Source organism: Protopterus annectens, chromosome 2.part0 (assembly GCF_019279795.1).
Source record: "Protopterus annectens isolate FY-2018-M chromosome 2.part0, PAN1.0, whole genome shotgun sequence".
In the NCBI taxonomy this organism is placed as follows: domain Eukaryota; kingdom Metazoa; phylum Chordata; order Ceratodontiformes; family Protopteridae; genus Protopterus; species Protopterus annectens.
Window position 1 is genome coordinate 1304908248 of NC_056728.1, and position 27845 is coordinate 1304936092.

The 27845-nt window shown below is 38.9% G+C and overlaps 1 protein-coding gene across 1 annotated transcript in view; it reads right to left on the bottom strand.

The window, feature by feature from the left end:
* The window catches only part of NSUN7 (NOP2/Sun RNA methyltransferase family member 7), a 1092683-nt gene that overhangs the window by 123254 nt on the left and 941584 nt on the right, over window positions 1-27845 (bottom strand). The window contains exon 10 of the mRNA XM_044061490.1: window positions 16280-16397. Within this exon, the coding sequence (XP_043917425.1) occupies window positions 16280-16397 (118 nt within the window). The remainder of the gene's footprint in view (window positions 1-16279; window positions 16398-27845) is intronic.

Consider the following 27845-nt stretch of genomic DNA (forward strand, 5'->3'; position numbering starts at 1 on the left):
GAGATTTTAAAAGAAGACATCAACAAGATAGAGGCATTACTTAAGAACTTGTTGATAGACAATAAAAAACAAGCGGAATTTTTTGAAAAGATCTCCGAAGAGGTTGAAAGACATTCTAATGAAGTTATTAATAGAAAACATTCTAAATTGTTGCGTGACATAGAGTCTTATGAGACCCAGACTGCATACAACCATTTTGTACAAAGCGGCAAAGAGAAAAACTTTAAATTTTCTGCGGGTCTTGACAACAACAGACGCGGTTATAGCTCCGTTGTCACAGGCACTACATTGGCAGTTACCAGCAACAGTGAACCAGTATATAAACGGTTCAATGAACCATCTAAAGCTGATACTATTAATGCAGCAAATACTGTATTAGCTAATGAGGCTGATAATATCAGTGCAGCGGCAGGGTGTTTGAGTTCAGACAAAGATGCACCCGCACTTAATGACGTCGGTGCGAAAAACAAAGCGGGTAGCAACCCTGTGACCACTTCTTCTTCTAATTTTTTTATGAAAAAGACTCCTTTTCAAAAGAAGACCATTTTGACGAGAAGTCGGACATTTTTGGGATCAAGTTCTTCAGGAGAAGAGACTTGAATTTAAATAACAACAATTTTGATATAATTAATTTAACTGAAGTGGAATTTAATTCTAATGAATTGAAAGTTTTGAAATTAGGATTTAACTTTGTTCCAACTACTAGAGCCGACTACGGTAAAACCGTAGTTGACATTAAAAAGTATGTTAGGAGATTGAATTTACAGTATTTGTTAAATGACATCTCCTTACCAACTAAAGTTTTAATTAAACCTTCAACGTACAATCCCCAGTTAAATTATACTTTAAGATTCTTTGAAGAAGTTTGCATACAGGAAGTAGAAAAAACTATCAAATGTACCAACAATATTAATAATTTAAGTTATGATGAAAGGAAAGCCTTTTACAACCTACGTAAGAAAAATCAAACATTAAGATTCATGAGAAGCGATAAAGGAGGGAACATAGTGATAATGACACAGGAAGCTTACAAACACAAGATGTTAGATTTATTAAACAATAAACAAGAATATGAAGTTGTATCTTTATTTGATATAAATAAGAAGATCAGATTAATTCATTCTTTTTTATATGATGCATTAATGACAGGTGAGATCGATCTTGAAGTTCATGAGTTTTGTGTAGTTAATAAACCCAGAATAGGTATTCTTTTCGGAATACCTAAAATCCACAAATGTTCTCATGACCCTCCTTTTAGACCAATAGTGTCTTCTCCACATTCCGTCACCGAAGGCATTTCCTTGGTGATAGATGCCACTCTGGGGCCAATAGTTTCTCAGCAGGAATCTTTTATTAAGGATTCCTGGCACTTTCTTAGTAAGTTGAAAGACTTTACAGATATGAAACTCTTCAATCCTCACAGTGATGTCATTTTCACCTTAGACATCACTTCTTTATACACATGTATACCTCATGATGAGGGAGTTGACGCCATACGCAGTTTTTTAACACTAAAAACAAATTTCAACACTGGTCAAGTTTCAACTATTTGTAGATTTTTGGATATTTTGTTAAACCACAATTATTTTTTATTTGATGGTACTTACTACCGGCAAGTTAGGGGGGTGGCTATGGGTTCTCCAGCCGCACCCTCATATGCCAACTTAGTGATGTCCTGGTGGGAATTTGATTGTTTAAAGTTATTGGAAAACCAATATCAAATTTTGTTTTATCACCGTTTTGTAGATGATTTAATATTCATCATTAGAGGTGACGGAAACACAGTCAAACAATTTCTAATTGATGTCAATCACACGTCGAATTTCTTGAAATTCACATTAGGTAGCACTGGTCCAGTTATTAATTTCTTGGATGTTCTTTTTTGGTGGGACAACACCGAGTCTAGATTTCATAGTAAAATCTTTAGGAAAAACACTTTCACCAATAGTTATTTACATTTTCAAAGTGGGCATCCTACTCATATTCTCAGAAATATACCCAAGGGCCAATTTATAAGAGCTTGCCGAATGACGTCTAACGACAAAGATTTATATGATGAATTAACTTTTATTTCTAATATGTTTATAGACAGGGGATACGACAAACTTCCTTTGGAAAATACCATCAGAGAAGTTTTAGACAAAAGACAGACTTTATATCCGGCACTGTTGAATATCAACACTTCAATTGATAACATTTCTACTAACTCAGATTCGACTAAATCAAAAATAAAAACAAGGGGAATGCCAGTTTGTTCTCTAGATATGACCAGTGATAGTCTTAGGATAAGACGCCTAATTGAAAGAAATTGGCGAATAATTCTGGGTAATCTTGATGTTAGTAAAGTCATAGGTGAGAAACCTTTTTTCACCTTCAGAAATAGTTTTAACATCAAGAAATCTTTAGAACGTAATAATAACAATCCTGCCATCAATACAGTCAACACCAAGAGTAAGAAAGGCATGTTTCAATGTCTAAATTGTAACATGTGCAGGTATATTTCAACAGGGCCATTTATTACCATTGAAACCTTTGATCAAACTTTTGAAGTTCCAGAACATGTTAATTGTAATACCGCAGGAGTTATTTATGTTAGTTCCTGTATCTCATGTCCGCTTTTATGTCGGTATGACGACCAGAAGTTTGAAAACAAGAATTTGTGAACATTTGTATAGTATCAAAGTTCACGATGAGAATAACGCCTTATTTAAGCATTCATTGGTCTGTCACAATTTTAAGAAATTTGTATTTTCTGTAATAGAAGTTTGTAAAAGTGATTTGAGGGGTGGTGATTTTAAAAAATTCGTTGAGCAAAGGGAAACCCTATGGCAGATCAGACTGAAGTCTGACAAGCATCCAGGGCTCAACGAAACTATTAATATTAAATGTTTTTTAAGGGATGCTAAATTAGATATTGACAAGACTGTTTCTAAAGCATTTTTTAACGAATAAGTATTGTTCGCCTTTTACTTTTATTGGATTATTGTCAGTAATTAATCAATTAACCATGGACTATATAAGTAGTAATTCATGTGTTTGTTACTTGTATTCTGAAGAAGTCTCTGGATGAAAGCGGTGATTAAATTTTGTTACGCTATTTTGGCTTGCATCCACGTTCTTCCTTCCTTGGATATTTACTTTTTGTTCTACTTATCGGATTTATTGTTTAGAGGTTCAGAATAAACTTAAAAACATTTTTTTTACAGTTATAATTACAACAAGGCAAATATCAATGATTTAAGTTTTTAGGACAAAACTCTGAAACAATCTTTTGGTATGGATAAACCTGGTGATTAACACAAGTTATATGTTTACACCAGTATGTAGCATTATAGTTTATGGTTTTCTTATTGATTTACTTTTTGCCGAGCAGTTGTTTGTTGATTTATTGATGGTCCTTTTGGTGGTGGGAAATTACATGGATGAATCCATCTCTATTATGATTTTTTTTTCAGATATTTTGATTTCCAGACAATTTCATTCAGTGAGTGGGTGTCATGTGATTACTGAGGTTGCCTATTTTACAAATAGGGGCTTTAGTGTGTGTGTGTGTGTGTGTGTGTGTGTGTGTGTGTGTGTGTGTGTGTGTGTGTGTGTGTAAGAGAGATTTAATATGTATACTAAATATAATTTTGCAAATGGAATTCTTAGTTAAACATGCCCCTCTTCTTGGGCAACTAGACTTGAGTAACCAATATTAGATCTTAGCCATCCAGCTGGGAAAGGTTAGTATGTGGATTTTCCATTTGGTTTGATGAAGGCTATGCTACTTACCCAAGGACTGCATTTATGGCTATCCATCCAGCCATCGTGTTGCTGAACTACATTGTTTGATAATGAGAGGAGCTTTTTACAGAAATTGATGGTTTTTGTGTCAAGAACCTGTCCATAAAAAGTGGCTTGTTTATGTTGCAGTGTCTTTGTAGTGAGCGTTTTAAGTATAACCAGTATTTCTGATGTAGAGGAAGTCTCTTAAGGCAGGATCTTTCTTAGCCTGGAAAGCAAGCCAATGATGAAATTTATAGGGGCCAGTGAGAGACAGAGGAAAGCAAGAAGCTTTTTAGTCTGTTTGGATAACTAAGTGAACTTAGTCCTTTGACCTTTTTTGTCAGAAATGGTTGTAGTCTTTGTTTTGGCAGGGTGTTTTGCTGAGGCACATGCCAAAGGGGCACTGCACTCAATAATGGCTCTTGTAAAGGAAGAATACAGGGTTGTTATGACCTCCTTGTCCCTGGATGAGATACCCTTACTAATGAAGTGGGCCATGTAAAAAGCTTTCCTTACAATGGAGACAACGTGGTGGTCAAAAGTCAGGTTTGTATCAACCTGGGTGCCCAAGTACCATATGACTGTGTCGTTACAACATTGTTATTAATGTGATAATTTGTGGGGACTCTCCTCAAAGGGGATGATGATGCATTTTTTGGCATTTAGCATTTAGCTTAAGGCCATATTTCTGGCACCAGTTATTTGTTTGGGTGAGACCCTCTTGTAGCTTATTCAGAATTGTTTTATTAAGTCAGTAATGTGAATTCTTTACTTTATTGCAAATTTGTTGGCTTATTTTTGTGGATTATAGTATTGTAGGACTGCTGATGTTGACATTTTACGTAGTTGGACTGCTGGAATGGTTTTCCCAGTGAGAAATGCTAGTGTTGTAGTGAATATCTGTATATTTGTAAAAAAAAAACATATATATATTAACTAAGATGTTAGAGTTAACTGTTAGATTAGAGAATTAGAATTAGAATGAGAATTAGAATTTTAAGGCAAATATTAGGCATTTATTACATTTATTCATTGTTCAAATGCACCTACAGTACAGCCAGGAGGTCGACTGTGGTCTTCCGGAGCAACGAAAGAGTTAACTATATGATATATTTTATATGCGGCCCCAAGACCATTTCTGTTCACTCAATGCGGCCCCAGCAAGCCAAAAGGTTTGACACTCCTGCTCTAGATTAAGATTATAGTGTTTGGTGAAGGTATGGACTGAGGTCCATGTAGCTGCTTCAAGAATTGAGTTAGTGTCCAATCTCTTGAAAAAGGCCCCAGATGAAGCAAAAGCCCTGGGAGAAAGAGCCCTAAGAGGGGAATGAAGAGTCTTACCATGGTGAGTATAGCAGAAGGAAATAGTCTTGGAAATCCAAGAGGAAACGGTCTGCTTGGACACAGCCCGCTCCAGATCCCTGGGGTGGTAAGAAATAAAAAGCTGATCTGACTTTTTAACAGCCCTGGTTTTATCCAAATGAAATCTAAGTTGCCCGTGGACATGTAAGGTATGGAGGACTCTTTTACTAGAGTTCTGGGGAGAAAGGAAAAGGTAGGTAAGTGTATGGACTGATTTAGAGAGAGGTAATTGACTACCTTGGGCATAAATGAGGGGGTTTGTGTACAGAGAGAAACTGTCTCTGTGTAATACCAGAAAAGGTAGAGATATCATAAGGTCTTGTAACTCGGACACTCTTCTGGCTGAAGTTAAAGCTAGGAGTAACACAGTTTTCCAGGAACAGTGCTGAAGAGAAGCTGATGAAGCTGGCTCGAAGGGTGGGAGATTCAGCTTTTCCAAAACAAAGCTAAGGTCCCAGGGAGGCAGAACAGGTTTCCTGGGTGGCCTAATGTGAAGGATGCCTTCAAGAAATAGTTTTGCCTTAAATCTGCTAGCTAAGGGGGGAGACAGAGGCAGACAGGCAGATATGGCTGACATATTAACTTTTACTGAAGAGTAAGCCAAACCAGTGTTGAGCAATTCTTACAAATAAGTCAAAACCAGGGGAGTTTCCACTGTTAATGGGCTCTGATTTTGTTTCAACCACACTGAAAATCTCTTCCATTTTGCAAGTATGATTTTCTGGTATTTGGTTTCCAGCCCTCCTGCAGGACTGTGAGCATGTCCTCAGAGAACAGGTGTCTGAAAGGGATCAGTACCCTATCACCCACATGTCAACTGAAGAGTGGTCAAGTGGGGATGGATAAGGGTCCCTTTGTCTTGTATGAGGAGGGGTCCACTCTATGAGTTAACTTGTGGTGACTGCCTTTGGCTAAATGGAGGAGAAGAGGGAACCAGTACTGTCTTGACCAAAAAGGGGTCCTCAGCAAGATTTTTGGTTTGCCCTGCTGAATTTTGTACAGAACCTTTGGTATGAGGGGAAGGGCGCATATAGAAGCATTCCCTTCCAAGAGAAAGAGAGGGCATTCACTTTTCATACCAGAAGATGGGTCTCTCTGGCACAAAACTGTGGAAGTTGTCTGTTCATGAGGGACACAAAAAGGTCTGTTTGAGGAATACCCCACTGGTGGACAATGTCTAGAAACACATCCTTTTGTAGCATCCATTCATGGGATGGTGTTTGAGACCTGCTCAAGTAATCTGTCATACAATTTTGAGAGGATGAGATGTACACTGCCTGAAGGGTTACCTGGAAGTTTAATGCCAGCTCCCAAGCCTGAAGAGCCAATGTGCATAGCAGATAGGATTTAGTCCCCCCTGTTTGTTCACATACCAGAGGACTTTCATATTGTCTGTGAACAACTTTAGAGGTCCTGGCTGGAATAAGGGGTAGAAAGTTTGCATGGCTAATAGCAGGACCCTCATTTTCCTTACATTGATGTGTTCCTTCAACTGAGAGGAGACATAGCTCTCAACTTCTTAGCACAAAAAAATCTAGACATAACCATAAATAATGAGGGGACAAAGCTCCAAAAATAGGGACAATTTTTATGTTATAAACTTATAAAGTTACTAGAATAAAAGGTCTTGTGTTACCATGCATTTTCTGAAGGATATGAAGTCTGAAATTCAAATGCTTGGCATTATTTAACTCAGTCCTCACTGATTTGCCACAAAACGCCAGAAAACACATATTTTAAGAGCAACAGACCAAAAATATGAGGCAAAAATCTGGACATTCTGCAAAAATCTGGATAGTTGAGAGGTATGGAGGGAGACCAGATCCCTTGTACTTTTATGTGACCAAAGTTTGCTCCCCAAACTATGTCTTAGGCATCTGTGCAGATCTCTTGACAAGGGGCAGGATACTGTAAGGGTAGTCCTGGGTTTAGTGACACTGAAGTATGCACCACTGATGTTCCATCTTCAGACTGTGGATGAGGGGAATGGGTAATTGTAAGGGGTGCTGGTGTTGCATCCAAACTGATTTTAGATATCATTGCCATTTTCTCATGTGGATTTGGCTAAGGGGATCGTGGGAAAGGTGGATGTCATGAGGCCAAAAACCCTGAGGAACTCTCTGGCTGTAAGGTGGTAAACCGGTAGAATGTTTTGGAAGCAACAGTAGAGGTCCTGTATCTTTTGTGTGGGATGAAAGAGGTCCTCATTGGATCTGTTTGTATCCTGCATCCCAGAAAAATGTGATCCTGTGAAGGGGTGAGAACTGATTTTTTTAAGTTTATGCTGAACCTCAGATTTTGTAGAAGATTGATGGTAAAGGCAACATTTCATTCCAACTCCTCTGTGGAAGGAGCCAGAAGGAGAAGGTTGTCCAGATACGGAAAGATGTGTATTACTCTTAAGTCTGCAGTGGGCAATCACAGGAGCAAGGCATTTGACAAAGTCTCTGGGTGCGGCAGAAAGCCCAAACGGTAAGGCACAGAATTGAAAATGACACGATGATGCAGAGAAGCGCAAAAACATTTTGTAGTTGGGATGAATGGGAATGAGCAGATATGCATCTTTGATAGACAGGGTAATCATGAAGGCTTGGGACAGAATGAGTGGAACAGAGTCTGGAGGGTCAGCATGTGGAAGGTGGGTACTTTTAAGAAGGTATTGATATGTGACAGGTTGAGGGTGGGTCTCCAGGGACCTTCTTTCCTGGGTACCAGGAACAACGTGGAATAAAATCCTTTGCCTGTTTGGTTTTTGGGGACACTCTGAATGGTCCCTTGGTTCAATAATTCTGACAGAGCTTTTGGAAAAAAGGCAAGTTATTCCCTGGGAGGTTGAGGGATGCCCCTGAAGGAGGGCAGTTGATCCCACACCATGAAGTACCCTTTTTGAATGACTGAGAAGACCGAGACATCTTGAGTTATGCTTTCCCAGGCTGGAAGTGATAGGGGTAGGCGCTGGGGAAGTGGGATGTGGGTGGGAGGGGGAAAGCAGTCAAAGAGAGGATGGCATGTCTGGAAAGGGCCACTTAGGTGGTTGGGTTGCCAAGTGGTGCCCTAGGCTGCCATGGTCTCCTGTCACTTTTTTTGGTTCTGGGTATGGGAATGTCAAAGCACAAATACAGGCTTTGCAAGGTAATTTCTTTGGAACTTGGGTACTGGGGAAAGAAAAATATGTTTCAATTCCTGCAGTTCCTTACCCTTTTCCTGCAATGATTTGAACAGGTTAGCAGCTACAGGTTCAAACAAGGCAAAATTGTCGAAAGCAGCATCCATAAATTGGGCTTTTATTACCTCAGGTAAAGGTTGAAGTCTGAGCCAAGAAAATCTTATTATTACTGATCCATAGGAAGCTGCTCTGGAAGAAGCCTCTGCAGCATCATAGCCGCATTTTATGGAGTGACATGCTACTTGAGAAGAAGCACCAAGCTAAGAAGTAGCCAAGTTTTATTTTTTGAGTCAGGTAGCCCTGCAATTACATGTTAAAGTTGGAACATGAGCTCCAGTACAAATTTAGTCATATGTATTTGGTAATTTATGGGCTGGAATGCTAGAGTGGTAGAAGTGTATACTTTTTTTGCCAAGTCTATCCAGGATCCTGCAATCCTTATCAGATGATAGGAGTGTAGTGAAGGGCAGCAATTCTGAAGGCTTGTCAGAAGCCACATAAATTATAGAAGGGTCTGCAGAACAATACCTGAAGAGAAACTTGCAGTCCTCTGGGACCTTGTAGATGCGGTCTGGCTTTTTAGGGGCAGGTGGCTGGGAATCTGGTGCCTGTAAAGCTGAAGCAAAAGCATCGAGAAAGGCAGGCAAGACAGGAGGGATAGCTGATGGGCTAGGTGATTCCACCTGTAATTGGTCATAGTATCTTTTTTTGTACTTCAGACACTTGGGTGCTATCCCATTTAAAGTGGTCTCTCATCTTAGCTAGGGTCTCTCCAAAGGACAGATCTTCCACTGGTGAGTCTGTGCCATTTGATTCCTCTTCAGGGGAAGCATAATCCAAGGGGGAAGGGATGTGAGAGGAGTAAGCTAGGGATTCATCCTCTGAAGATGCCTCTTCCTCAGATGTATTGTCTCCCCTATCTCTTTTAAGTGGAGAGACAGAACTGGGGGGGGGGGCTGTAAAACCCAGAGGAGGCCTAAGTGGCATAATGGCATTGAAAAGGCACTGGTTGAATTGCTGCCAGTTGCTAAGAGGTTCTTTTGGAGGAGATAAAAGCTTGTTTTTTTTTCCCCAGGCAGGTCTGCTTTATGTAGGGTTGGAAGGCTTGACGTAGGCCTACATTCATTCAGGTCGAAATCTACCCCTTCCCTAACAAGGATCTTTGAAATCCCCTTAGGGCCTTGCATAATCATAAGCCAGGGTTCACCTCAGACATCTGACACGGAGCCTGCTCGGCCTCTGTGGACATGCTAATGCTTGGATCCAAGGCGACCTGGATGTCAGGCTCAGCCTGCAAATATGAGCTGTGATCTGAGATATCTCCGAGCTGTCTTCCACCTCAAGAGAGATATTGTTATCCAGAGGCACAACAGAAGGTTTGGATCTCTGTTTTTTGGCCTTCCACTTTAAGGACTCAGCTTCAAGTCCCTGGGATCCCTCCATTGTGCTTTTTGCTAGCAGCTTCAAGCGCTGATTCGCAAGGTAGACAGCTATGGAGGATAATCATCAATGTAAAGTCTTTGGGACAAAAGCCTGACAATTAGAGCAGTTTTTGTGGGTAAGCAGAAAAGGCAGTGGGGGTGGCTACACTTGTGTGGAATTTTGTCATCCACATTGGTGGTTGCCCCTCTTGGATGACATGAACCCTAACCAAAGACAGTTGCAAAAGTCAAAAAATTCCCCAATGGGGGCACTTATCTGAATTCAGAAGAATAGCAAACGACTCAGAGTCAGACCGTACATTGGAATTTGGCTTTCGGATGTGGCAGCAGAGAAGTTCTGAGGATGGTGCAAGCGTACATCACTTTTATGGCTGATGTCCGATATCAGCCTACGTGTGATATACCGTGCACCCTACAGTAGTGAAGTCTTTTGTATACTGGCTGACGTTGGGTCACCTATGGCAGAGAACTCCCTCATGTTATGAATACTGCAACAGATGAACAGAAGGGCATCAATCCAGGAGCCCCTGGAGAATAGTCCTAGCAAAGCCTAATCTAGACCTAGACAAGGAATCAAGCTTATAGTACGTTGAAGAAGTACAGAACTAACTCAGAAAACAAGCCATCCTTGTCGAATCACAACATCAATAGGCTGTATAACAGAAGGAAGAAAATCATGGCAAAAATCAGAAGATGCAGGACCCAGCAGGATAAAAGCACTCTCATCAAACCAAATGAAAAACTCCAAGGGCAATTAAAGTCTACCAAAGCAAAATTTGTTGCAAATTTGGCCTCTCAGGCCAAGAACAACTACAAGGCTTTCTTTAGCTATGTCCGCAACCTTAAAGGCAATACATAATTGTGTGCAGAGCTCATTCTTAACAAAGCCACCAATGCTAAGCCAGAAGACATAGCAAACCTACTGGCGGAAAAACTGAGCTCCAACTTTACCCCTCTCTCCCCCTCGACCTTCCCTCAGGGAATACCATCAAATATCCCAGGGGCCCTTCTAAAAAGCATGAAACATGATCTATAAGGTCCTCTGGAATTGCTATTTAACTGTAGCATCCAAACAGGCTTCATGCCTCATGAATGGAAAACAGCAACAATCATCCCTCTGCACAAACATGGGCCATCTACAGACCCTGGAAACTACAGTCCCATATGTCTCACTAGTCTCGTAAGAAAAGCCATGGAAAGAATTATCATGGAAATGATCAATAATGACAAAGGAAACCTCCAGACACTGGACCCAATTCAAGCTGGTTTCATCAAGGGCAGGTCATGCTTACTCAACCTGGTGGACTTCTTTGAGAAGGTCACGAAAGCAATGAATGTGGGCAAAATGGTTCATAATGCCTACCATGACCTGGCCAAGGCATCTGACACAATACATAACTCGGGCATTGTTGACAAACTGAAGAGGTTAGGTCCAAACCCTTATGTCACCCAGTGGATAGCCAGCTGGTTCACAAACAGGACCCAGGAAGTTAGAACTGGGAGTCCACATTTACAAAATTACAAATAGAGTCCCTCACAGATTGGCCATGGGACTGCTCCTTTTTAGTATTTACTTCTCTAAAGTCAAAGCTAGTGTCAATGGCCTCTGGCTGACTAAATCTGTAAATGATTGCAAATTACAAGCTGTCACTGAATCCCCCACCAAATACAAATGTCCTCCAGGAAGTGCTGACACAGACAAATAACTGGTGTCAGAGCCATGGACTAAAACCAAATGTCAAGAAATACATAACAATATCCTTCAGGACATTATCCACCCTGGTAACTATCATACCGACAACACGCCCCTAAGAGCTGACCTAGTAGTCAGGAACATGTGGACACACATAGACAGTAATCTAGCCTTTAACCATCACGTTTCTACAGTAGTGAGGAAATCATTCTATGTTGTGCAACTTATAAAGAAGATATGGCATATAGGCCCACAGAAGTCACTGTTCCACTGTATTCGGCATTCATCAGATTTATCATTCACTAAAAGGACCCCTTTGGTATGTACCTAACTAGGCATATCCAACAATTGGAAAGTCCACAGAGGTTTCTCACTAAAAAATATAGGGTATAAGTAACATGTCCTATGCAGACTGCCTCAAGGCTTATCCCTGTGTTCTGTCTCCTACAGGCTGTTGAGGGGGAGATTTATACCTGGCATACAAGGCACTGTCACACCCCACTTTGACAGCCATCCTGCATATCCACAAAACAAACAGCACTAGAATTATCCATTCTAAAGACTTAAACCTGCTAGAGAGACAGGAATGTATCCCAGGGACTACTCTTTCACTAGAACAGGATCTCCATCCTTGTGAGGTAGAGTTCCACCCTAACCCAATTCAAGTGCAACTCGGACAACTGGATGGGGAACAGGAAATGCATCCCTGGTTTGGCCCTTATGCCTCTAATAGACACAGGCGGCTTGTAAATTGTTCATCTCTCAAGCCCCTAACTGCACTTATCAAGTATATGAGAACTTGTCAGAGATTTGGGATGCATAATTAGGCTTAAAAGGCCCTTGTGGTTGTTAGCCAAGTAAACACCTTTGAACCTACACTCCTTTGTAAAATTATGTATACAGGATATAGTTGCTGCTTTTAGAGTACTCTGGAATACAATGCTTTCCAAAAAAACACAGATGAAGCCAAGTCCCTGGTAGAGTGGCCTTGACCCTGCCTGGAATAATTTGAGTATAACAAAAGGTAATAGCATTAGATAACCATTTGGAAATAGTTTGCTTTGACACAGGTTGTCCTTCTAAATACCTTCAAAAGACATGAACAACTGATCTGAAAATCTGAAAGACTTAGTTCTGTCAAGATAGTATCTGACTTGTCTGTGGACATCCAAGTTATGGAGTATCCTTTCTCCCTCATTTTTAGGTTCAAGAAAGAAAATGGGGAGATGGATATTTGGCTTAAAGTAAACTCGGATACCACTTTAGACATAAAAGAAAGATTAGTTCTTAAAGAAACCCTGTTCCTGTGGAATATGAGATAGGGTTAACTCACCATAAGAGCTTGCAACTCAGATACCTTTCTTGCAAAGGTCAGAACAATCAATAAAACGTAAAACTCAAAGTCAAAGTCAAAGTAAACTTTATTGTCATTCAGATCAACAAATGCAATGTATCACGGGATGAAATTTCGTTACTTCAGGCTCATGGGCATTGAAAACAGATTTTACAAGAGGGTGAAGGAAGTATATAACAAAAAAAATTCCAGACAGTACAGATATAAATACATACATACATAACTTACCCACCACAATTTTTAAGACAGAAAAGCAGCATAGCACAATTCACAGTTCCCGTATTTGTGCAAATAATAATTTAGTTCGGATTGCATAACTTAGATAAATAGAATAATTTAAATCTACAACAGTAAAGACAATTATACTGCACTTATGATGTTCTTACCAACTGAGGGAGTGTTGACTTTGTTAAGGTTAGTTGTTTAACAGTCTGATCGCTTGGGGAAAGAAACTATTCCTGAATCTTGATGTTCCATGCCTGATGCTTCTGTATAATTTCCCTGAAGACAGGAGGTGGAACATTCCATGTACAGGATGATACTTGTCCCTTATCAGTTTCAAGACCCTGCCATAGCATCTGCAAGAGTAAAGGTCCTGTAAGGACTGGGGGTTTGAGCCTGTGATTTTCCTGGCCTGCTTTACAACCTTCTCTAATGCCTTGTGATCTGTGTATGAGCACTTTCCATACCAGACCGTGATGTTGTTAGTCAGTATGCTTTTGATCGTGGCCCTGTAGAAGGTTATGAAGATGTGGGAGGACAGGTTTGCTCTGCGTAGTCTCCGAAGGAAGTGGAGATGTTACTGGGCTCTCTTTAAAAGGCTGGAGGTGTTTATTGCCCAGCTGAGGTCATCTGAGATGTGCACCGCTAGGAATTTGGTGCTTTTTACCCTTTCCACTGATGGTGATGTTATGTGGGACAGTTGCTTCCTCCTGAAGTCAACAATGATTTCTTTTGTTTTGTCAACATTTAGTACTAGGTAACTGTCTGTGCACCATATGCTGAGTTGGTTAACTTTCTCCCTGTATGCCCCCTCATCATGATTTCTAATAAGGCTGATCATGGTGGTAGCATCGGTAAACTTGATGATGTGATTTGTCTGATATTTTGCAAAGCAGTCATGGGTTAGTATTGTGAAGAGAAGTGGACTTATTACACAACCTTGTGGGACCCCTGTGTTCAAGGTGATGCATCGTGAGTGATTCTTGCAAACTCGAATGGTTCCAGTTGCATAGTGTATTTTCTATGCCTAGTTGACTTAGTTTAGACAACAGCTGCTGTGGCATTACAGTGTTGAAGGCTCAGCTGAAGTATATGAACAGCATACATACGTAGCAATTTTTATCTTCAAGATGGTTCAAAGTATGATGTAGTGCCAGGGATATAGCATCTGCTGTGGAGCGATTTAGTCTGTAAGCAAACTGTAAAGGATTAAATGATGCAGGCAGACTAGATGATATATGCTCTTTGACCATCCTTTCAAAGCATTTCATCACCACCGGTGTAAGTGCGATCCATCCTTTCAAAGCATTTCATCACCATCAGTGTGAGTGCGATGGGTCAGTAGTTATTTAATGTGACTGGGGATGACTTCTTTGGCAGAGGAATGATGATGGCAGACTTCAAGCATCTTCGCACACTAGCCTGTCTGAGACGTGTTGAAGATGTCAGTGAAGACAGGTGCCAGTCGATCTGCACAGTCCTTGAGTACACGATCCAGAATCATGTCAGGACCTGCTGCCTTACCTGGGTGGACTTTTGTTAGCTTCTTTCAGACTGCCTCCAGGTTGAGGCATTGCGGTGTGGCACCCCCATCCATGGGTAGTTTCTTTGGTGTGGTGTTGTTTGTTTCCTCAAATCTGGTGAAAAAGGTGTTAAGCTTGTTTAGAAAGTCCGTACAATCTATAAATTGTGTTAACAGAGGTTTGTAATCAGTAATGCACTGGATGCCCTTCCACAGCTACCTAGGGTCTTTTTGATCTGCAAAGTGTCTTTGTATTTATAGCCCATGAGCACATTTTGCTGCACTTATTCCCTTGTTCAGGTTGGCCCTGGCAACTTTCAGGGCAACATTATTTCCAGACTTGAAGGCAGCATTACGTGCTCTCAGTAGCTCATAGATTTTGCTAGTGAGCCACGTTTTTTGGTTTGCCCTTATAGTTATGTACTTGTTTCCTGGAAAGTTTTCCACTTAGCAGCATGGGTTTGTAGGCTGAGATCAGCAAGACATTAATGTTATTTGAGCTGCCTAGCTGTGGGTGGAGAACTGTTTTGAAAGCTTGCTTGACATTTGCATACACTTGCTCTAATCTATTTGCTCCCCTTGTGGCAAAGTTCACATATTGATAGTAGTGTGGTAATAATGCTTTCCATATTAAGAACCTCAAGTCACCCAGGATAACTGGTTCAAATAGAGCAAGTGGTAGCTTCACTAACACAGTATTGGTGAAGTGTATGCTCTGCACAATCCATTTCACCTGTACATGTGGAGGAGGGAAGTGTGCAAGTGACATTACAATGATTTCTGTCCATGAATTCTTCCCATGTCTGAACCACGTGCAAAGTATGTATGCACAATGCATGTATGGCACTGCAATGTTAATGAATAAGATGGAATAAAAATAGTTTCAGGAAGGATGCATACAGAAATCTCAGGTTAAAAGTCTAATAGGTGATCAGTTGTTTGGTTATTAATAATTCAGTGTCTGCTGCCACCAAGTGGCCATACCTACAATTACAGTAAATCCCAATTCAGACAGTATAACTAGTCCTGAGAAGATAGGAAAGGCAAATCTTTTATCGGTGTAATATTCTCTTATCATATATGTTACTGTTAGCATATACTCATACTGTCATTACCTATGGAAATATTAATTAATGAATGTAGTCTGTAGTCAGCAGTTCTGGTCCACAGGTGTAAAACAAAAATATTATTGAAGGTATAGTGAAATAATATTGACTAGATTAAACAGCCGAGGAAATGCATACTTTGCAATGTAGAAAAGCATCACAAGATGACAATTTATTTCAGAGCGCAAAATATGCAACAGAATGTCAATGATTCAATAAGCAAGAAACAATTCATTGATACAGTTCCTTCTGTTATGGAATCATACCTCTCAACCTCTTCGAGCAAGAAATCTGGACAAAGCCACAAATAATAGGGGGATAAAGGCCCAAAAATGGGGACACTTTTTAAATATTTCTCTTACAGACTTAGAAAGCTGGCAGAATAACAGGTTTTGCATTAGCATGAATTTTCTGAAGGATGACGTCTAAAACTCAAATGTCTTCCATTATCTTCTCACTTTAGTCCTCAGTGATAAGCCAGTGATTTGTCAGAAAACTACAAATTTTAGTACAAGCAAACCAAAAATATGAGGCAAAAATCTGGACATTCTGTGAAAATCTGGACAGTTGAGAGGTATGTATGGAATAGAAATCAACTACATTTCCATAAGCACCTTTCCTATTGCCTAATAGTCACTACATACCTGTAGGGTAACTGCATGCTTCCTTCTGCACTGTATTCTAAAGCCTTATTCACTACGCCTTCATTTTCTTCTTTGTAAACAGAGCACGTGCAGTACACAATGCCTTGTACCTTTTCAACTAAAAAATATTGTTTATTAGGTATGCTGAAACTTAATTTATGAGATGCTTTTACAAAGATACGATAGAATTACTTTGTTTTCTAAATATTATTTACTCAGTATATTCCATAACAAATAGAGCAAACATAAATGTTGATGTTTTAAACACTGTAGAAGTTTCAAATAAGAAATGTAATGACAGCATAATAAATATTCACAACATAACCGGAAAAAAAAACTAAACAGAAAACTATTAATTTTTAAAAGTCCAAGACAGTTTGTCATTTTTATACATACTTATAAATCTGATTTACTTTTAAATGTGTGTAGATTTATAATTTGATAGTTATATAGCTATATACTCTAAGTAGGGAGGTGGAATAATTATGTTTCATTAACCCAATGTGGGTAAAGAATCTTTTTTTTATATTACTTATAAAATGAATAGGATAGACTTATAGGCCGGATCATTTGTGTTGATAATACTGCAGTCATTTCACAAAATAATTAATGCATCAAGGAAAGTAATTAGAAAATAATATTTAGAATTTTTTTCTCAAAATTGTTTATATTTTTTTGTTTTGTATTTTATCCTTATTAATTAGTTTGAATGATTTATATGTTTAATAGATACTTCTTTAAACTTTCCCTAAGTTATTACCGACATGTACAGCTAATTTTGCTTTAAATAGTATTTTCTTAGAATAAACGTTATCAGCGTTTTATTTTTATAATGATCTAAGCCTTTGGGAAAAATGCACAAAATAGTTCATTGGCTATATCAAGGTGAAATATTTACACGTACTTTAATTTGGTAGAACTCACAAGTACTGTTGCTGTCAATAATAAATCTAAGTGGTGCGCTCCTACAGGAAGTCATTCATCAAAAGGCTACTAAAGTTTGTCCTGTCCTAACTGGGTAAAATATTTGTTACTATCATGGTGCTAAGTGTCTCAGAAGAAAGTACAGCTGAGTAAAATACTCACCATAACAGTACATAATAGTTTTCCTTTCCATGTTTTCAGTATTCATTACAGGGGTTACTATCAGTTGTGTTGACTCCATCACTTCAGATTTTTCTTAACGAAGTGAACAGAAGGCTGCCTACATCTGCATTCTTTGTCACTTGATAGCCATAGACACAGCAGAATAAAATTAAGTGGCTCTAGAACATCAAAGATTTCTAAGGTTTAACAGCCAAACAGGAGCAAGAAACCATTCAACACTCTCATTGGCTTACACTGGGTCAGAAGTTTAACTGTGACAAGTTCTTTTACCCCAGTAGGCTCACTGCCAGATTATAGGAAGATAAAAGAAATATTCATGTTGTATCAGTTAATCTAAAAGAAGGCCCTCCTTGGTGCTATGATTGAGCTCACCCTCTCTATCAATCACAATTCAGTCTTTTTCTTGAAAGCTCTGCACACATCTTCAGCTGACACATGACACCACACACCAACTATATAACCAATTTTTAAGCACCCTTACAGAGTGTTATAAAAAATTGCTTTTTAACTGTCTCAGTTGAAATCAGAAAATATACAACAAAAGTGGTACACAGTTAAGCCTCATTTGTTTGTACATTTTCCAATTTCAAACCACAGAAGCTTTATTTTCCTTCAAGTAGTTATTTTTCCATCTTGCTTCACAAGTCATGATGGAATTAGAGTATCCAGTCAGGTGACTTGATAACCCTAAGATCCCGAGTGTCTCTTCTAACGCATCTCCCATCATGACTACAAATCTTTCAGACAGTGAGACCGAGAGAAGCTTGTCTGAGGAACAGCTGAAAAAAAAAAAGAGCACAAGGTACTTGAAGGACAGCTGCAGGCTACACAACATTTTGGTCTATTTCTGAGGCATTAACTCTGTCACTTATGATGTTGTGTTAAACTATGTTATGGCACCTTGAAATCCCACTTTCTGTAAGTTTTCGGTTGCCATCACCGCTATTCTCATGATTATTTAGAAGTTTGGTTATTGCCGTAGCTGTTTGTTATTGAAATACTCTGACATTTTATTTGTTCCACATTATGAAGGACAGTGTTCCTTATTTTGTAGCTGGAAGGTCGAGAGTTATGATTGCTACTTGTATTTGTCTGCCAATTCTTTCTCTTCCCAGTAAGATGAAAAGATGGCACAGTTTCTTAAGGAAAGTGTTAGCTTTACCTTGACAATTTAAATTACTTTTCTACATGTTTCAGAGCCTTAATACTGGCAACACATATGAGATTGCTGTTATTCAGTGTGGCTCACAATTCCCACATTCATTAATTTAAACAGCTGCAGCTGTATCAGTGATTTTAACACTGGAGTGGAAGAACTAGGAATGGAAAAACAAGGACCATTATAGCAAACTGAAAGATCTTTTTCTCTTCAAAGTGTAAGTAATGATGTGTACAGCTTGTGTAAGTTTTAAAGTGAGATATGGTGCAAGTGGAAAGTGAGCAAAAGTGTAATTTAGTTGTAAGGGACAACATAAAAAAATTAACTTTGGTGGGAATACAAAAAAGAACAGAATATTTAATTCAAAAGTGAGAAACTGAGTTGACTGAAGGATTCTAGCATGTTGTAGCTAAATCTGGGGTAGCTGAGAAAATGAAACATAGGAAGTCATAAGGAAAGTCATTAAAGTTAGCACAGAAGGCAGTAAATGTAACTCATAGACTGGGAAAATAATTTTAACAGTAGAAGTAACATGTCATTAACCATTTCAGTGTTCTGTAAATCAAGTTTTAACTCTTTTAGCACAGTATTGGCTTTAATAAACTTGAGGTTGGGAGTTGGCATAATGGTTAAGTTCTTTACCTCAAAAACACAAGGTTCAGGATTTCATAGGATCATAGGAGGTTACTAGGGCATTTTACAAACAAGCCTAGCCTAGCCATGGTTTACCCTTGTTCCTTCATAGACCGAGAGAAATAACCTGTATTAGCATATGAATTTATGATCAGCACCGACTGCCCCTATTCAAGAGGGACATATATGAAACCCCCGGGATGAATTTATGGTTTCTTATCCAACTGTCCAAGTTACAGTTAAATAGTCATTGAGGAGCTCTGTTTTACTTGCATTGGGAGTTTGCTCTGGAGGAGTGATAGCCTGTGGGAGATGTATCTGTCTCTCCAGCAAGTCCTGTTTATGTTGCAGGCTAGGTTAAGGTCTCTAGAGTTAGTAACTCTTGTCTCATAAGATTTGCGGATGTGTAGCATTTCCATTAAGGCAGGGTCCGAGACTACTCTGTAGGCCAGGCACAAGTTGCCTCTAAGTAGTCTATACAATACAGAGTATAGTGACAGAACCTTCAGTCTGTCCATATAGGTCATGTGATGAAGGCCTTGAATTTTCTTGGTGAGAAACCATTGAGGTCTCTCCAGCAGCAGCAGGTGTCTGATGAGGTTCATCTATAAGGGAGGAACGAGTAGAGAGGAGTTATAAACCCTTCTTTTTGGATGCTGTTCCCTTGCTTATGAGATGGGTAACATAGAAGGCCTTCCTCACCACTGTGGATACGTGATGACCGAAGTTAAGGCTGCTATTAACCTACGTTCCCAAATCTCTCACCACTGGGTTTGAACTTAGGGGGGTATTTTTAATGTTGTAATTTGCCGGGACTTCACGTTTACTGAAGGGGATGATAATACATTTTTATTTTTAATTTTGACTCCGTGGCTTTGGCACCAGTCATTTGTCTGCATAAGTCCTTTTTGTAGTATGGTGACCTTGTTTTGGGATTCAATGATTGCACCCAGTTTGCAGTCATCAGCAAATCTAGTATGCCACAGGCCATCTATTTTCGCCTGAACTTCTGAGAAATAGATTCCAAACAGAAGTGGACCCAGCACAGATCCTTATGGAACACCACTAGTAACAGCTGTGCTGGTAGAGGTGGAATCCCCTACTTTATCTATATGAGTTCTGTTAGTTGGATACCCATCTAACGATGTGGTTTATCCCCAGCTTCTGTCTTTTTTAATTTCTCTAAATCTTTTGGGTTTCTAATACCATGATAGGAATGGACCCCATTCCTAAGTCAGCGATTAAAGTTCATGAAATTAGTATTGTTTTAATCTTTGATGTCAGCCAGAAATGCTCTTCATAGTGCCTCCAATATGCCCAGTAATGACTCCATCAATTCATATGGAGTTACATGTATTGGTAACATATCTAAATACGGTTTACTATTGAAATTGGAGATCATCTCTGTCGACTGTCATATGGTCGAGCAGCGCATAAACACAGATGTCGAAGACTTTATAATCAATCGAGGAATGGTTTTAACATGGGTCGAGGTAGGGAAGATGGTTGTAGTAGGGAATAATACTGTACACCTACCTCGACCCATGTTAAAACCGTTCCTCGATATATGTTTAACCTCGATTGATTATAAAGTCTTCGACATCTGTGTTTCTGACCTCATGCGTTCGACCATACAACAGTTGACCGAGTGATGTTCGCAATTTCAATAGTAAACCTCTAAATACGACTGAAGATTCTTTTTTATAAGACACATTGCTCCTACTGCTATTGGGACTGTCTGGGTAACTTTCTTCCATATTGCTATCATTTCTGCCTGCAAGTCTTGATATTTTATGACTTTGTGTCTCTGTACACAAGACACTGTAGTCACTGGGTGTGGTGATTTCAATGATGAATGTTACTTTTGTCTTCTTATGGACCAGTATGGTTTTGTGTGTATTTGGGTAAACAACCTTGAATACAAACTGATATTACATTACTGCATTCTTGTTTTGCAAAACTGTTAATTATTGTTATCCTAGAATGGCCAAACCAGATATTGTATATAGGCAGTGGGCATTGAGGCTGTATGTAGATGAAATGACTGACCCAACATTTATTTTTTGTAATTCTGGATTTGCAAAACTAATGTGTCTTTGGGTGAAGCAAGTTAGAAGAGAAGATGTGACTTATTCTTTGCAACAAAAATGTATTAATGAAACTATTATTTTTAATCATGTCAGGGTCAAAGTAGATACTTTAGGTAGAATACAGGTGTGGAGTTGGTCTGTGGATGAAATGATTGTCCCTTATGTTTTGTTGCTTTAATTCTGGCTTTGAATTCTATCTTTGAAGGAGTAAAGTTTATTTGGATAAAGCAATCTGTCACTACTGTTTATGTGAAAATTACATTAATGTTAGCAGACACTACAGGTAGGCAATGGGTATGGTAACTGTCCATGGATTAAATGACTGGCCCCTGCTGTTTGATGTTGTAATTCTAACTTTGAAGGACTGAGATGTATTTGAGTGAAACAACCTGGAAGACAAGTAGTGATTACTGTGTCTGTGAAACAAAATGCACATTAATACATTATTTTTATACAAGAAGAGTCAAACCAGATACTTCAAGTAGGCAATGGGTATGGGGGCTATTTGTCAATAATAATGATTGGCCCTGAACTGTTAGATGACATGTTTGTGTTCTGCTGAGGAAAGCTTTTATCGAGTGACCTACATATGGCCGAAAATTGAAGTCTTGAGCCTCAGTTGCCCAAAGTTCAACACGCTGACAGTCTGAGTACCTCCATTGGAAATCACTGTCTGTCAGTTCTACCAGCAATGACCTTTTGAGGAATTTTACCCTTGTTTGAGTTACAGTGATCATGGAGTTGGTATATATATGTTTTGGGGTATAGAGTTCTTACCCCTCACCTCCACATCATGGGGTGCAGGGGGGCTTTAACCTTGGAAAAACATTTAAAAAGTGTTTTCTTTGGGTTTTTTTTGGCAAATACAGTTTGGGGATTCCAGTCCCTGGAACATTCAGTTTTTTCCTGTCATAATGGAAGTGTTATTTTTTTTGCACAAATTAAATGGAATTTTTATTGATTCAGCCCAAAGCATGTGCTTTTGGTTTATATTTGATACTGCATGACATTAAGGTTGATGTTGTTATATTTCTCTGTGATATTTTACAGTGATTTAATTTGTTTTCTTAACAGCATATAACTGAACTGAGGTATTCATAGATTGTTACTAGGCTAATGACTTGGGGGGGGGGGGGCTTTATAAGCCTAGCCAAGTTTTTCTGAAAGAATAATGATGTCCTGCATCCAAATAGGACATTGTGGATCAGGCATTTATAAGCCACCTCTGTCCATAAAGGACATGGATGACAGGCCCTGTGCAAATTTCCTGTCCCCCATCCACTTGTCGATGTTGTGCTTAAATTGGGTAATAGACAAACTCAGTTTCACATGGATGGGAATCCTGTTCCATAGGAGGATCAGTCTCTGGGACACATATCTGTCTCTCCAACATGTACTGTTTAAATCACAGACAAAATTCAGGTTCCTAGACCTTGTATTTTCAGTACTCTTTGACTTACGTGTATGTAGGAGATTCATAAGTGTGAGGTTTGTGGATGCCTTGTAAGCCAGGCATAGATCATCTCTCAGCAATCTCTAGGAAACTGAGTAGAGGAAAGGTCTTTAAAGTGCTCTGCCTGCTTTTTCGAATTTTTTTCACATAATATGTAGTTCCTTACATTTGTGTGTGTGTTTGCATAGTTATTCACTGGCTTTGCAGAAATCCTTTATTGCTTACAAAGTTGTTTGCATTTGCCATGCTACTTGCTGAGGTGGTATTGCCTTTACTGGGACTCTTTGCTAGGCCATCATAATACATGTGCAAACTGTGTCATTATGGGAGAGCTCTGTGACCTGCCATAAGTAACCAATAGTTGGTACTGTCTGTAAATTTGCTGTATGCTAGGCAGGAATCACCTACCTCCACTACCACAGCCAGCACATAATGATGTGCAAAAGAATATATATATTGCTGACTTTTCATATGTGCTGTCAGAGCATCTTAAGGATCTTTCCACAGCCCTTCCACAGCCAGTGTTCCACCCACCTCCACCTCACACTGGTGTACTTTCCAGACTGTACCCTCCGTTCTGGAAATTTCTGGATCCACCAACCACTAGTCAACTGACCAGACTGCGCCCCCCCTTTTGCAGATTCCTAGATCCGCCACTGATAACTGCATCTAACCTCTGAGACCACCAGTTCTCGCCAGCCCACTACTAAGCAAACTTCATGCAAATCAAGAGGACTTAACAATGAAGCTGTGATACCCACCTACACTTTTAATAAGTAATACTCAAGTATGTGCTTGCCAACTTACAGGGAACTCCATGAACTGAGGCTAGAGGAAGGACTGCCCTGCACATGAAGACAGAGTACAGTGTTTCTACCTCATCAAGGAGGATGTGCTCACCGATCAACTGATACAGTACGAAAATATCTGCTGACCAGGGCAGAAGAAGTCTGGCAACAACAAAATGATTGAGGTTCAGAAGTCTGAATCCTGAAGTACAGAGGTATCAAAGAAATACTAACTCTCAGAGTTGTGGCTGAGGCTTTAATGCCTGGTAAAGATGTGTAATGACAATCAAATGGCCGCAGCACAGATGTCGGCCATGGATACATTCCTGAATAAAGCGTATGAAAAAGCCATGCCACTGGTACAGTGGCTTTCAGCCATAATATTTATCAATACACAATGAGGCATCTAATAGCAAAACATGATGCGGCTAGCAACCACTTGGGAATGATTTGGTTAAAAGCTACAAGCTTTTCTCTTCTTGGAGTGAAGATGAATGGTTGTTCAGTCTTCTTAGCTTTATGCACTTATCTCAGGCAAAACTTCAGCTGATCTGCGGTCTAAAGGTCTCTCACTGCCTCATAGAAATATATGGACTGGTTCAGAGATGATTTGGAGAACTATTTTGGGAAGAAATGTAGGTTAGTCTTACCAGATACTTAACCCTTGTGAAAGTCCAAATATAGTTTTTGACACATGAAGACCTGTAGCTTGAGATCTGCAAAAACAGATAATAGCTACCAGAAATAATTATTTCTAATATATATAGAAGCATCAATATTGCTGAACTAGTGAGTTCTGCCAAGGGATGGGGAAGCCTGTCAGGCACAAAATTCAGATTTCAAGAACAGGCATTCTTCTAAGGTAAACTGAAATGCAAAATGATCTGTGGCAGCAAATGGTACCATTCTAGCCAGTTGAAGTACCTCTTTAGTTTACAGGTATAAGCCTACTGAGTGAAACTACTCCTGACAGCCTCAGTCACTTCTAATATCTCAAATGGAAGACATAGCCAGATCAGAGAGTCTACAGCAAGAAACATGCCCCTGATATGGAGCTATCTGTTAGCCCAACAGTAGGGCATATCCTTAGCCAGGAATGGTAGAGCTTGCCATGTGGTAATCCACACCCTAATTGGTAATGAGACAAAAATTAGATTTGTCTTTCTTTCCTGAACTTTGTGATAAGGTGTGGGATCAGTGAGAATTGCAAGAAGAATCTCCTGCACCACAGAATGAAGAATCTGCTCACCACCAACCCTTCTTGCTCTGCTGCACAATGCAGAAAACAGGGAAGGACCACATTCTATTTTACGGTGACGACAATATGTTTTAAGTGATAATTTAATAAACGTGTTTAAAAAACAAACAATGCCCCATATCTGTAACTTGCAGGAGGACTAAAGATGAATGTCTCCCAAAGTTCCCCTCCCTCCCAAAACATACACATATCATATATTATATATACCATTTACCTCTTTTGCTTCTCCATTAATTTTACCTTTATGTTTTAGGTCAATTCGGATACTTGGGTTTAACCTTTATTTTCTATCTACACAGTGTATATATATATATATATATATATATATATATATATATATATATATATATCATGTTTAGCCTTTATTTTCTATTTACACAGTGTATATATCATCTTATTTTGTTCTGGTTCTAGGTCATACACTGAGCAACACCTGCCTTTTATTGCTAGATATTTTTACAACAGAAACAGTAAGCACAATAACTGCACTACAAAAGCCGATTAAACAAGGAAAAAGTGCCTTTTTAACATTATTTTCAACCAATGCCCCTAAGTCTAGTAGCACTGAACAATCTGAGTTCAAATTTTCAAAATACCATCTATGGAATACCATAACCTGAACTACAAAAATAGAAGTTATACATCTTGGTTCTAAAACATGATTTATGAAAACAACAACATTCCAAAATTCCATACAGTTAACAAGTTATAACTACATGTAACAATCAGCTATGTATGATATTTTTAAAATTATTTTCAGCAAATGCCCATAACGCTTCCAAAACTTACCATTTTGAATTCAATTTTTCAGCATGGCCTATATAGACCATTGTCATCCTGTGCTAAGTGGATCAAAACATGACTCCCCAACATGACTATGAAACACCATTCACAAATGGAACTACCCAAAAGCATAAAACAGTTTGAAAAGGGGGCTCCTACAACGATTACTCTGAAAATGTCATGTCAAAATTCCACAGCACACAACAGTTTGACAGATACATGTGTAAAATGAGTACCTGAATATTTCATATTAAAAACTTCATATAACCCAAAGTATAACTCTACACAACTCTTCTGGGAGAATAAATATTTTATAATAATACTCTGTTAGGTTCACAGGTACTTACTTACCAGGCTATTGATTCATGATAATCTTTAGATGCCTAGCCCTGCATTCTCATGAAGATTTTAGCCCCTGTAATAAGTACAAGTAACTGACAGCTGGGTAGAACATATAATACATAAACTATTAGATATAAATTTCAAGCTATAAAAACATATGTACTTGTGTGTGAGGTTTTTTTTTTTTTCATGGATGCACTCTCAAATTTTGGCAGTTCAGTATCCCAACAGTGTGAACTGCAGTATCAGAATAGAGACAGTTCATAATGTAAGCAGAGGTAAGTGGGTAGGGGTGGGAATGTGTCTGTGTGACTGTAGACAGCCAAGGGTTATAGTAAAAGTTAGGTAAGGGGATAGCTTTTTGCTGTGAATGTTTTTTTTTGTATCCGTTTGTGTGTCTAAGCCTGTTTGTGTAAGTGGTAGTATTAGGAGTTAGAGTTAGCGCACATTAGTAAGGTGATGCCTGTGCCACCTTACTAATGCATGCTAACCCTAACCCTGCACCTTACCATAGAAAAAAACTTTCTATAGCATTACCACTATTCAGACAAATTGCCTGTTTGTCCTATGCCATTGCTATGGTGTAGAGTTTTTTTCTTTGTTTTATTTTATTGTATGTTTTAGTCTAATCACAGGAGTGGTTTTTTATTTATTTCCTGTGGATCTTAGTGTTATTTATTTATTTTTTTATTCTGAATGTCAGTATTGTAATGTGACTACATTAAGATCTGTCAGTATTTTGATGTCTCCATTTCAGTATGCAAATTCTAATGTATCTACATTTTAACCACGTGTGTGTGTTTCTGAGTTATCCTGTATGTGTGTGTGTGTGTGTAGAAAGAGAAGGGGGGAAGGAGAGATGTCTATTTTCTAGGTGGAATACAGCATTTGGAGGAGTGCATGGGAGAGATATCAATGTACACCACAGAAATGTACGGCACTTGTCCTGCTCTGCAGTCTCATGCTTCACAGCATCCCCTGGTATTATCTGTACCATGCAGCACACTCTTTCATGCCTTACTGCCTACATATTACATTACATATTTTCTTACATGGTTATATTAACAGTGTATAGATTATATTACATAATATTAGACCTTTTTATATTAACGATATTGACCATGCTCTTCTCTTGTTCAACAGATTTGGGTTCACTGACTCATCTCTATCATGGAATCTAATCACTGTACATAGGGATTCCTCTACAATAATGAATTGATGGCAACTCCATATTTCTTAGATAAATGGAAATCAGGCAAGCCCTTACTCACACACTCACCCATTTGGAAGAACTTGCTTTAAGACTAAATGACTGTGGTTTCAATAACAGATCTTTCAAAAAAAATCACTGGAGTTGTCATGGATACCAAGATGGGTCAGAGTCTGATAACTTGTTTGTGGGATGGGCAAACAGCTATTTTAGCTCTCCCTCACAGGTGCAGTGCTAGAACTTTACAAGCATTGTATAGATGATTGTGTAAATGCCACCTCCAGCTTTAATGCACCTCTCCAGTCTTTCTTGGATATCTTTAACAAGACCCATGCCTCCTTCCAGGATGCTGTCACAGTATTGTCATGTACTTTGCTTTTTGGAGATAATATATTATCAGATACATCAATTTACTATAAACCCGCTGACTCGTATGGTTTTCTTCTATACAGTTCTTACTATCCCAAGCAGGTAAATAACAGTTTGCTATCTTAAAATTTATTTAACTCTATAGGTAATGTAAAGAGTTGCATAACTCTCTTGTCTATTGCTCTGCTAATCAATTAACAGAAGCTTCACCTGTTAAGTCTTGCCTTACTATTAGCGCACATTTATTTACATTTTCTGCCTTCAGTCAAACATTATGTACTGTCATATAAGTAAACATGCATTTCCCTCAAAATGATTTGTTCATTATCTCTTTTTTTTTAATTGTAATTCCATGCACTGTAGCGTAATGTAAT